Below are 13,008 nucleotides of genomic sequence, written 5' to 3'. Positions count from 1 at the left end.
CGGCCTAATTTTTAAATCAAAAGCCAGCTGTTCATGATGAACATGTTTAGATAACCGACAGTACACTGTATTTTCTCCAAGAGCATTACAGTTTTAATATGTGTATGCAAATGCACCTGTACTGAAGGCAAAAACAGCCTACAGATAATGTTTGATGTCAGGAGCAGCAATGCCATAAAATGATATTACTAGTTTATTACTTCAGAGGTTCTGACAAATTTGCAGAAGTTCAAGAAGAAAAATAAAAGCAACAGAAGTGAGACAAGGGAGTAAAAAGCACTAAATCACAAGTATTTATAAAGTAGGTGAGCCAGAAATTTGTCACTGTAGTATAAAATGGGTGTGAGTTAGAACAGGGGCTTTCCAAATACCATTTTTGATCCCTGGGCACTCAACGCACTATTTGTAGTCTGCAAAAGATGATTAAAAATCACTGATTTATTTTATAAAAGAATATATGTGAGTGGAATCTCTAAAGGGATCTGCATCTCCACCAGAAAACATTCAGAAGAGCACAAATGAAAACAACTGATCTAACAGATCTGTCTCCAACTCCACTGGAGTCTTATTAATTATGCTGGAGTATCACAAAAGTGTATTTAATGAGTAATCTGATCACCACAAAATTAAAAAAAACCCAAAGGTATAAGCTGACTGTGCATGTATTCCCACTAAGCAAACTTAATGCTGTCAGCACAGGTTTGCACTAAGTTTACATAGTTATATGCTGTGGTAAGGATTTAAGGGTAACTGGTGTTTAGTAGACAATAAACCTGCCTACGATCATATTGATCCATTCAATATTAAAGTACTTTTAAAGAAAAATTATCCTCCGGTAACCATTGCCTCACTTAAAGCCATAAAATAATGAGTTAACAATTTTTTCTTATGGGATAATGGCACCATACTTGCTTTTCACACAGTTGTTCATTTTTATTTTGCTGACTGCTTTGCATTGTGTAGCCCATCAAGACAACATGACATCTAATAGCCATAAAGAAGATTGCTAACAGAGCATCTGAATGACAGATGCATCTTCTGAATCATCAGTGGACTCTAAGCAACCAGCCACAAGCAAATTATTTTATTTTATGAACTGAAGGTCCTGAGAACTTAGGGAGATATGAGAAGCTGAGAGCGTGAACGTGCAATGTGATGAAGAAGGGGATCTCAGAAGAGACAATTTAATATTTCCCTTTGTTATGGAAAATTGGGGGCTTGCCAGTTCATTTCTGTTTTATTTCTGTAAGTGACTCTGCTGTGTAAGTTCTTCCAGAATCAAAGATACCAATTCCATTAGGAAAGCTGAATCAAAAGAATAGCCTAGGATCAGGTCATTGCCAGTAAGATAGTTAAATGTACGCGACACATTTTCATAAAACTAGGGAATGTCTGAGGCTAGTTTGACTGGTAATTTATGCCCAACCTACGTTTCAGCTGTAAATTACAAGCCAAAGAATGCAGTTTGCTCTGTCCCGAGCTGTTATCATCTGACACAATCTATCAAACTTTCACCAGTGTACCACCAAACATACCATTATTGTCATCAGACTCCTCCTCATCTCTGGACTTCCTCTTAGAAGAGGGTCTATGCCTGAGTGTGTCTGGTGGGGCTAAGTGCCGAAAGTATCCACTGGATGAAAGCTCACTCTCCTCTTCATCCTCCTCCTCCTCCTCCTCCTCCTCCTCAATCTCAAATGTAGGCTCTAATCGGGGCATTGGTCGTTCAGAGTCTGAGTCCTCAAATGGTTCATCCAGCACTTCTGTGGTTTCTGAGATTGTTTCTGTGACAACACTGCTGTTGTGGTGCTTACGTTTGCGGACCCGCCTCTTCCGATGAAGAATTGGTTTCTGAAAGTGGAACGTGAGAAAAGAGAAGACATTTTATCATGTGCAATAGAAATAAAACACTAGATAAATACCAAACATAAACAGCACAGTTTAACAGTTGAAGGAGGACCAGAGAGCTCCCTTCTAGAATCCAGAATTCACTAGAAATACTGACTGGCACCTGCCACTAGTTAGAATTTAAACAGCTGAAGCTAACAGCCCATCAATAACAGCTGGAAGCTTAGAGACACTACAACACATGTGAATAGCTTAGAATAAGGTGGAAAGGTGATGCAGAGGAGAACTTGTTAGTGCAGCATCCCATGAAGAGAGGATTTGCTTTGACACATTGACAGAATTCACATCTCCATGGTAAATAATTTCAAAGACTTTAGGCTCTGGTTTCAGTTGCTTTGAGAGTATTTGTGTTTTGCAAGCTTCTTTCAGAAGTAGAACTGTATCTGTTTTTATTCTGCATGACTGAGTAGAACTTTAATAACCAAGGTAGAAAAACAAAATCAAAAGTACAAGACAGAAGCTACAATTAAAAACCTCTCAAACTCCTACCACCTCTGATTCACCAAAAAGCACCACTTGAAAAAGCCAACAGGAAGTACCCTGCAGAGAGAGTTCTGGAACATCAAACATGTACTCCCTGTACACTTCATACAGACCTTGTGAACTGTACCATCCTTCAGAAAGCCCCAACATACTGACAAAACTGGCTGCCTAACGTAGTCAGAAACAAGAAATAAGGCACACACCTTTCGTTTCAATGTTGGCTTGGTGAGAACAGGTGGAGAGCTTGATCGAGGACTCACAGGCTCATCATCTTCCTCTTCACTACTCTCACTAAAACACCTCAGAAGTGCCCTATCACTATCACTGAAGCGCCGGGGTAATCTGTCGCAGTCCTCTGGGAATCTACACTTCAGTGGCTCTGTGTCCTTTTTCAACTGCCCCCTCCACCTTTCCATACCTTCACTGTGCCGCCGACGGGGAATGGCAGATTTTTCACCTTTGCCATACTGTCCCTGGGAAACTGCAGATTTTTCCTCATCTTCACCATATTGGCCTCTTGAGGCTGGAGATTTCTCCTCACATTCACCACATCTTCCTTGCAAGGCTGCTGACTTCTCCTCACAGTCACTGCATCGGCCTTGTGAGGCTGCTGATTTTTCCTCACATTCACTGCATCGTCCACTGGCAACTACTGTTTTGTCCCCGATGGGCAATACTGGCTCCTTCTCACAAAAGGGCTCATGAAGTTTTTTGCTCTTGCGGTTCCATCGACCTCTTCTTGATGGCTGACTGTTTGCAGGAAGACTATCCAGGGGGAAAATGTGCTTGTTTGGTCGTGCAGAATTGGCTGGAGCAACAATGTCTGGCTTTTTTTCACTCTCTGTTGGTGAGTAAGGCTCTTGCTCTTTCTTCTCCCATGACACAGATTTTACCATCTGATTTAAATAAAAACAAATAGATTTCACACTTCCTATTTCAGTATGAATGTCTATCCTGAATTTGATTCCACAAAAGCTTTTGAGCAAAAAGTCAGAAATGTTTAACAAAAATTACTTCTAAAACTCTGAGATTAAAAAAAAGACTTGACCTTTAAGAGATTCAAGTAGTGCTACCTGCTACTCTTTTCCTCACAGGTGATAATATACCTCAGTTAGCTTCTCAACAAGTGACTTCAGTCAGCCGTTTACTGCTGTGCTAGAATGCTAACTTCACCTTGCTACATTCAAACACAGTATTTGTGCAATTTTCAAGAAAAAGTGAGAAAAACTTGAAGCTATTTTTTTCCATTAAAATGCTCAATTAGTTTAACATAAATATAGTAACAGCAGATAATGTCTCTTCATGTTCTAGTCAGTGCTTATCACCTGATGTGAGAGTGCAATCCCTTCAAGGACTGTTCTCTAGACTATGCCTTGATGTTTTCTCTATTTTTATTTTCTAATCTGAAACCATAAAGATACATAAACTAACCACAACTGCATTGCTTTTAATGATTATGACAAATGTGCAAGCTTCGCATTTGAAATTTTGTTAGCTCTGCCTGCAAAAGCATTAAGTATAAACTACATGCCACACAGAAATAAGAGATTCACTCTTACACTGGTCTCTGGATCCTTTTCTTTCTGCTTTTGTTGCTCTTCATTTTCCCCATCCTCTGTTTCCTCTTCTTCATCTTCAGAGACAACTGAGTTGGAAACTATAACAGGTGTCCAACGCAGACATTCCGCATCCACATCTATAGGTCGGACATTGGTTCTAAGCTTTGCCATGTGTTCCTGGATAAGCTTCTCACGACGAATGATCACAAATCTGAACAGTAATAATACTCTGATGAATAAGAGGTGACATACTGTACATGTTGCCATGTGAAACACATATATTACAGAAAAATCTGTAAATTCTCAATCAGTGCTGCCACAAGTAGCTTCAGAGAGAAGAGAAAACTCATTAAAATAGTACAATTTGCAGTACCTTCAGACTACCAGAGAAAGCATCTCACAACTGAGGAAATGTTAAATTCTTTCCACTTCTTGTTAATGGTGAAGCCATTATCCTTCCACGGTTAACATTTGGCTGCAGATTATCATTTTTATTACGCACAAGGAGTGTGCCATTTGGGGAATGGCAATATAAGGTAATTGCTACCGAAGAAAAATAACAGGACTGCTCAAAAGAAGTTGCAGTCCTACTACCATAGTGTATATTGTTCAGGGGTCTGAGAGAAATATCACCGGTTAAAGATATGCTGTCAGATGAGGAGATAAAACTGTTCTCACGTTTTCCAAGTTTCAAGTTCAACACAAAATACAATAGAATACAACCCCACTCACCGAACTACTATGGTCTGAAACAAGAATAATTCTCAGTATTTCACCTGGCTTGTCAGCTGAACAAGCAGACTACCTCTATTCTACACCAACACACTTCATCTCCCCCAATGATCTGTCCCACTCTTCAAGTATTCCATGTCAATCCACACAGTTTATGGCATTTTTGAGACATAGAAAAAAGGAAGGAAAGCAACTGTCTGTTCATTGACTGAAAATAAGGAGAGATCTCCTTCTAGAGAAGGGAAGCTGCTGTTTGCTCTGTTTTGTGACTGTATTAGACTGATTTTGCTGAGGGATCCCAAGAAGACATGACCAAGAGACCAACTTGCTCCCTCTCACAGCAGCAAATTACTTGAAATTCCACATCTGCAGTGCTACACAGCTGGACGTCTGAGCCAGCTCTGGCACGGAACAATTCTTGCATTGCATGTGAGTACCACGATCTCTACAGAAAGTATCTGGACACTGAAGTATTTAGCAAAATCAAGCTTATTAGATGTGACTTGTCTTCAAACGCCATTAAATTTCAATGAAATACATCTGAAGGTACTTGGGATTTACAGCAGGACTCCTATACTCACTGATCACTACGGAAGTCAAGCATTCGTAGGTGATGTAGAGTGGAAGTGATATCTTGAGGGCAGATTCCAGTCAGTTTACTTAATTTCTTGATGCTTAATTGCTTGTCACGCTGATGATAAAGGCACTCCAATATTACACTTTTCCAATAAGCCATATATGACAGGCGCCCCAGGTCTGACAGGGGCTTCTCTGGTGATCCTGCTTGACCCTCACGCTTTGAAAGCAAATAGCCTAAAGATACACAAGGAAAAAGGTTTCAAAACATTAGCTTCTGTTTCCACCCCACCTTCTACAAAGGCCTCATAAAATAGCTGAGTGCTGCGTACAAGATAAGAACTTTGAAGGATACTTTGAGTTGTCAGGCCTATTTTTATGTTTGTTTGAAGTCCTGTTATTCAATGATCAAGTACAAGACTTCTGAACTCTGCTGCCATCAGGCATTGACTATAGGCAATGCCACGAGATGGCAGCAGGTGCCTAACTAGAAACTACACCAAGCCTGAAGCACAACTGCAATAGCAATTTTGGAAATGACAGAGGAAAAACATACTTTAGCACCTTAAAACTTATATGACTAATAATTTTCTTGAAAATTCTCTACTGTCAAACTTTAGGGCCCTACTGGAGAGTACCAAGCTCTACTTGCAGAAATTTCATTAAGACTGTGATACATTGCACAGGTTCAACAAAGGCCAAGAGGTTATATTCTACCCTGTGTGACAAAGGGGGGGTGGATGGAAGAAGATGACAAATGTGCCTTTCTTACTGGTGCTCTAATATAATCCACATTTGATGATTTTTCAAGATACAACCTTGACTTCTTTTCCTTCACCAATATTTTCAGGAGAACAAAAACTTATCTACACGAAGTTCTTTACCAGCAGAATCATTCTGACATGATTCTACCAGCAGAGTTTTCCTCTGGACAGTAACTCCAAAATATGTATGTCCACAGGGAAGGCTGTACTAGATGGCCCTAGACATAAATAAATAATGTATAGTTACAGTGCCAAGTTTCCCACGACCTTGCTGAGAGACACATACGAATCTCAGAATTATTTCGTTATTCAGAGCTTAAGTATGTCTGTTTTTGTTGCTCTCAAGGTTAAATTAAAATATAAGACGCTTTTGCTTAAGACACTCATTCACCTAATCCAGCTGCCGAAGACTTCCACAGATCATGCAGTCTTACAGTTGGCTTTCTATGTAAGGAACTACACACACAAGACTAGCTTTTGCTAAAATCACTATACTGACAGATGGCTTTATTTCCTACCTTAAGCTGCTTACACAGAAAACATTGGAATTAAGGGAAAAATCAAGCAATTTGTCTTTACAACTGAAGTTTCAACAAAAAGAGTAAACTGTGAAGTTCAAGTGATTTTGTGAGCTTTAGAAGCCTTTGTCCTGAAATGTGTTTTAATTTGAAAAATATCCCCTTCTACCGTTAAGTCCTTCTTTAAAATATGAAAAGGCAGACTAAAAAAAGTAAAAAAAAGTTCCTTACTGAAGTCGATTAGGAACCTGCCATAGCCCTTACGCTGGTATTGTGGAAGAATCATTATACAGGAAACATTGTACTTCTGTTGGCAGTGTTTTTCCTGTTCGGAAAAAAAACAAACCATCGTATTCAAAAAACATATCAGTGAGAAATAGCACAAGTTGTTCTGTAAAAGTGCCTAAGTAGCTCTACAGCAATAAGTGAGATAGGAAGCCACAGCCAAAGTTTCTTAGGAAAAATAAAGCCAAGGAAAGACTTCAAAGACACAATATTAAAGCTATAATTGCCATCATTTCAGTTCAGAAAAGCAAAAAGAACAAAAACTTGACATAACCTTCTGCTTAGATAGTATTCAGTAAAGAAGAGGGGCTGAAGAGAAGGTAAATTCTAAGAATAAATCTGAAGGCAGCTAAATTCATTGCAAAGGATTGCAGTATTCCAGTGAATCCTTAAATGTTACAACCATAACATACTAAAATCCAGTCTCAAATCTGCTGTTCAGAATATTAAAAATAAAAGCTTAAAAAAAGCTATTTAAAATAATTGAAATAATTAAGGATAAAAATCTAAAGAAAAGTCCTATCTGAAATCTTGGCCGTGCTCCTTCCAAAAAATAAATGGCTTCAAATCAGGTGCAAAGTTGCCAAACTTGTTTGAAAAACAATGTATTTACAGAACAAAAAGTGAGATAAACAGAATTACCAAGTAGTTCTGTCTCACAAACAGTACTACCCCATCTCCACCAAGAGCAGGAAGTAATTTGAAATTTTTTTTTTTTTAACTACTAGCTGCAGTACAAGTTCCTTAGCGAATACATGCTATTCAATATTCTAGGAAACCTGCGTTTACTAATTGGTGGTCTCCGAATGCAATATAAATAAAACCCGATTGCAACAGATGTCTGTATCTGTATCAGATCATTTATTATATAAAATGCAAGAACCTAAATTACAACAATACTTACCTTGGAAAAGTAGCCAACAAGGTGACAGCCCTTAACATCGTTCTGTGTCAGCACGTAGAAAAGGAATGGCTCCACATCATAATAGAGAGTCTTGTGATCCAAGAAGAGTTTGGCCAACAAGCACAAGTTCTGGCAGTATATAGTGCTGACGTTGCCATCAACCTTAGAGACATTAGGAAAAGTTTTGTCACTCCATTTGCTATTATGCAAGGGCATGCATCACCTAAGTATCCCTGCACATTTGAAATGTCTTAACATGAGAAGACTTCTCTGTCACACATAGCATCTCAAAGGACTTAAAACTTCCATACAATAAAGGCTGTGACCAAGTCACTCTTACGTTCAATAGCTTAAGAGAAAACTTAAAATTAATTTCCGTAAAATAAAAACTCCAGATTTTTACTAAGTAAGTCTTCTGTGTTTTATGTATGAATAATCTATAGACAAGGTCAGTTCCTACTGACCGTTCACTTGTTGTTCACTCTTGGCAACTGATTGTTCCAAGAATGAAGATCTTTAGGACTATGAAAAACTTATCACGTGATTAGGCACGAAAGACCCTATTTTACAGATAAAAATGAGTGGCTTAATTTTCTACCTTACCTCAAAGACTGATATATTATTTTTTCTGTAAATTTCATTGGCTGGAGGATGAAACCAGCCACACTTTTTCATATGCTGTTGGAGAATAGTTCTGCTTTTCATATATTTTAGACAGAATTCACAAAGGTATAACTTAGGTAGCCTGTAAGCAAAGATAAAGAAAGATAAAGAAAGATCAGAGACTGCAGATAGAGACTTTTGTATGAAATTCCTCACTCCTGCTGACCAAGAACAAACTTGATAAAAACAAACCCAGTATACACTGACCTTGTGTATGTACTAGTGAGGGCAAAGCTACCTTACCATACTTAGTCATGACACTTATTCTGTAACAAATGCATATTTAAAAAATGCCCTTAATGTCCTGTATAATTACATTTACATTATCGAGTTATGCCAGAAGAAATAGCTTAAAATATATTAAAATCCTAGGGGAAAAAAAAACAGTAAAACCCCTGCCAGTTTTGCATCGGTGATGCTACGATGAATGAGATATATCGTCCCTTCTCCCTTCTTTCCCTCGTCGTCACAGATGACATCACAGCTGTATGTACATACCCTTGAGTGATGGGTCACATCACCACCTGCCCATTTGCTTTAAAACTGTTTTACACACTACACTGACATGAATGACTGGAATGCAAGTATCCCAAAATTCTTGTGATTTAACTCCATTTATATACTCTAGCTTGGGCAGGAGTGTTTTTGTACAGCTACAATAATTCCTCATGACAGACCACATGTTCTTATTAAATGGTAGAATAAAGAGTTTCTTAATTTTCTTCCTCTAGCTATAGCCCTTATAAGTCATTCCTCTTTCTGAATAAAGTTCAAAGAGTTTGCAGCTTAGACAATTTGCAAAGTTCTTAAGCAGCAGAACATCAAAGCAACTATACATGCAGCACAGCACAACAATCTTTCAGACAACAAAATGTGTAAGATTTCTATGCCTGCTGGAGTACAGCTTTCCCATAAACACTGAAGACGAACAAAGAAGAATCCTACCTCGAGTATTCCTGTGGATATGGGGAGGAGTACCAGGTCTGGATTTCATACTTGCCAAACTCAATAACAGAAGGGCAGCGGACTTGTGGATCAGGAGGCCCCGTCACCCCTACTTTCTATGCAAGGGGAAAAAAACCCAAGTTTTCATGAATTTCCAAGTGAAAGACTTCTAAGCTGAAATAAATTAAAACACTTTTATCTACAGTCCATCCTACTCAAACTCACATGTAATTAGGAAGATGCAGATGTTGCTTTCTGACACTAAAAACCAGTACCACTCACACTTCAAGCAACCATGTGATTCACAAAAAGAAATAATTAGTGAACATTATCATACCACATAGCTCCACTACCATTCACACTGCTGCATGTCATGGTTTTAAATGCAAATTAACATACAGCAAAGTTTAACACAATCTTTTTTGAGTCTCGTAATTTTATTTCTTGTTATTATAATAGCAAAGAATGGAAATACAAAAACTGCTCTTGAGGTTAAAAACTAGAATATATTTAGTATATAAGATCAAGTATTTAGGATCACACATCAGTGTCTTCCCAGCTCTGAGACTAGATGCACTACTGCGAATGCAGTAGCTACCAAAACAATATTCAGGATGCAGCTACCTGCTTATCATCACAACTGCTGAGAAATTAAAGAAAACCCTCACAAAGAAAACCCAGAAATTAAAGAAACCCTTATAAAAACTTTCTTTCCCCTATCCCTCTGATAGTAACTGTATATTTTACAGGAACTAAAAATAAGGAAACTCAATGCTCTGCTTTAAAAAAAAAAACCAAATGCTTTCTCAACTCTTGAAGATTTTATCTCAAAAGACTGTTGCTCACAGAATTACAGAAATCAAAATACAGAAATCCAATTCCCACTAGCCTTGCATTATAATATGAACCACCTGGACTGAAGTTATTAATAAATGAGAATATTTCATGCAGGAGGTCAGAAACTAATGTGAAGTGCACCAGTGAATTACCTATATGCAAATTTATGCTAGAAGACTGAGATAGTTGTACCCAGGACAATGGGTTTGTGTTTGAAAGCTAACATTCCAAATTAACATTTTCCTAAGCCTCGTAAGTGGGACTAGTATAGACAGAAGTCACCTCAGGATCTAATCCTAGGCATCCACATTTTGTGGAGCACTAGATGAAAAAGAACAGCAACCTGTATTGGTAACCATCTATCAATGTGTACATAGACACAAACAGCAATGCTCTATCCTGTCCCATAAGGAGTTGAAGTGTCTAGAAAAAGAATGCTTTAACTACTCAGAGACTCTATGTGACCCATGCTGCTAGTAAGCCGTCCCATATTTCATTGTTTTTAGTCCATGTGTTTTACCAGCTATTTAAGTTCTGAGAGGACTAAACCCACAGCCCTCAAGATTTTTTAGCCACCTATTACACTTTTATGCTCACTTTTGTATTATCCTTCAGCTCTCTCGAGGTCAGTTCTCCATTACTCTCAAGCAGGAGAAACCAAGCACATAAGCTTCTGTGATGGACTGACTCATCTGAAGTCTGTATTTCTTACTGTTGCTTTGTTGCTGGGGTGGGCATTTTAGATTCGTTCAAATTTCTTTTACAGATTTGGTACTTACTGCCAGACACTGAAAATTTAACTTTACCTGCAGTGCTTGTTCCTGAATATCTCGAAACAACTCCATGTCTTTTTCATTTAAGACATCCTGGCTTCCAAAAAAACGCTCCTCAGTTTCTTGTTTTCCATCCCAGCCATCCTGATTGTCTGTAAATGAGAGAGTAAATTGTCTTCACCTACATTTACAAAGGAGTGTTTGCTTTTTAGTGCAGTGACAAATAACATCTGGCTGTATTCACACATTGTGCCAATTTATTTGATGGGATTTTCTATTCAGATTTGGGACCACAAAGGAAGAACAGGTCTTAGATTTGGCACCGTGTATGAAGTACTGTCCTGTATTTAAGCATGTCCAAATGTCACCACCTAGATATTCATAGTACCACGAATGAATAAATGACTTACTGCTAAGCCTGTTTCTCACAGAAAAGGATTACAACTATTTAAATGCCGTATCTGGTAAAACCAAAACTAGGACACCTACATTCATCACCTTAGAAACACCCCTTCAACAAAAACAAACAAACCCAAACAAAAAACCCTCCAGACACTTCACCTCACTCCCAAAGCATTAAGTCACACTGCTTTTCTTCCAGAACCAGCCAGGTTAATGCAGATAACTATTCTAAAGCTGTAAACACAGTATTTTATTGTGGAATATTTTCCACTGCTTGCTTAGAAACAATTCAGAACCATTCAACGAAACTCTACAGATCTGAATACAGAAATTAAATAAAGGTCCAGTCATAGATAATGTCTTAAGCTAGAAAAGCAAAAAAGACCAAGGGAAGCAGAACTACATTCCAAAGGGAAGGGATAGCTTTCAGCAAGAACAGCCAAGCTGCATGAACAGGCTCCTCTATGGCTGAGAAAATCAAGAAACATTTGCTTGCAAGCCTATAGCATAGACTGGAAACTCATGGGTCTGTCAGATTGATTTTACTTCTGTATTTTCCATTTCATACTTCTAATCTTGCTGCTCTTAATTTTCATCAACTGCTGCCTATGTTACGTCTTTCAAATGTGACATTATTTAGCACATTTCCTAGCGCTGTCTGCAAGCACCTCCTTACCAAAGAGCATTCTACCTCACTGTAGTCATTTAACCCCTCATCACACCTTGCCATCATACATAAAGAGGCTAAGGTCTGTAGGATCATTTCCTTTTTCCAGCTGGTATTCTACTTCAATGCACCGAAGATAACTGCATTTCAGTGTTAACTTTCAGCTCAAAGTTTACAGCCTCCAATGATTCCAATCACTTCAACATCCTAGCCTTTGAATATTTGCTTGGTATCCAGGATACTTACATTGGCAGGGTGAAAAATCTTTACCTGTAGGCCATTCTGAAGTGCTAGATTTCCTGTTACCCTTTTTCCTGATCCTATACTGCTGAGAATAGTCTACCACTTCTCCTCGAGCTTTTCGTCCATCAGGGGAGGGAGTGAAGAATTTAGTAAGGCCATCTATAAGCCCTTTGGTTTTCTTGTTAAACTTCAAGGTGTTGCTGCCATCTCTGCAGAAGTCCAAGACATCTGTCTGCTCCAGGTATCCTCCTTCTGATGATGGTGACTGGCTGGACAGAGCTATCTTACGCTTTCGACCCCGACCAGGACCAGTGCGAACTTTGCTGAAAGGACCTTTCGGTCTAATAGATGAGAAGGGGAAAGATATGGTCAGAAGACTTTGTAAGGTAGTTTATTTCAGATTGCAAAGTGGCCTACCATCTTCTCTAACATATTTATCAACCACACAGAACGTGAGCTGAAGAATTTAATAATACAGCAGTCACCAGGAGTCTGTGTACCATAGAGGAGCCAGGATTTAAACAACTCAGTAGAAGTACTGTACTATTTTTCTCGACATTGTACATTATGTCCAACTAATTTGAGTATAAACAATAGATTTTCACCAAATTTAATACATCATTAAATTATAAAATCAGTAAGCAGAATGGATACGTAGTACACAAGGCTTCCATTTATGCAATCATTAAACATTTACACTTGTCATTTGCCATAGTTTTTGTACCGATAGGAAATTGTTCTAAGAATTC

The 13,008-nt window shown here is 38.4% G+C and overlaps 1 protein-coding gene across 3 annotated transcripts in view; it reads right to left on the bottom strand.

Moving 5' to 3' along the window:
• Positions 1-13,008, bottom strand: part of KAT6A (lysine acetyltransferase 6A) — a 35,750-nt gene that overhangs the window by 6,726 nt on the left and 16,016 nt on the right. For all 3 annotated transcript variants that reach the window (XM_085080718.1, XM_085080720.1, XM_085080721.1), the window contains exons 8-17: positions 12,287-12,600; positions 10,981-11,099; positions 9,338-9,453; positions 8,333-8,474; positions 7,730-7,891; positions 6,772-6,865; positions 5,264-5,495; positions 3,951-4,161; positions 2,595-3,287; positions 1,536-1,851 (exon numbers count right to left, since the gene is read on the bottom strand). In XM_085080718.1, coding sequence (XP_084936844.1) covers positions 1,536-1,851; positions 2,595-3,287; positions 3,951-4,161; positions 5,264-5,495; positions 6,772-6,865; positions 7,730-7,891; positions 8,333-8,474; positions 9,338-9,453; positions 10,981-11,099; positions 12,287-12,600 — 2,399 coding nt within the window. The remainder of the gene's footprint in view (positions 1-1,535; positions 1,852-2,594; positions 3,288-3,950; positions 4,162-5,263; positions 5,496-6,771; positions 6,866-7,729; positions 7,892-8,332; positions 8,475-9,337; positions 9,454-10,980; positions 11,100-12,286; positions 12,601-13,008) is intronic.

The sequence above is a fragment of the Lichenostomus cassidix genome, chromosome 22, assembly GCF_008360975.1.
Source record: "Lichenostomus cassidix isolate B80296 chromosome 22, HeHo_3.0, whole genome shotgun sequence".
NCBI classification, from domain to species: domain Eukaryota; kingdom Metazoa; phylum Chordata; class Aves; order Passeriformes; family Meliphagidae; genus Lichenostomus; species Lichenostomus cassidix.
The sequence above is the reverse complement of the archived record's forward strand: the minus strand, read 5'-3'. Positions and strand labels throughout refer to the sequence as shown.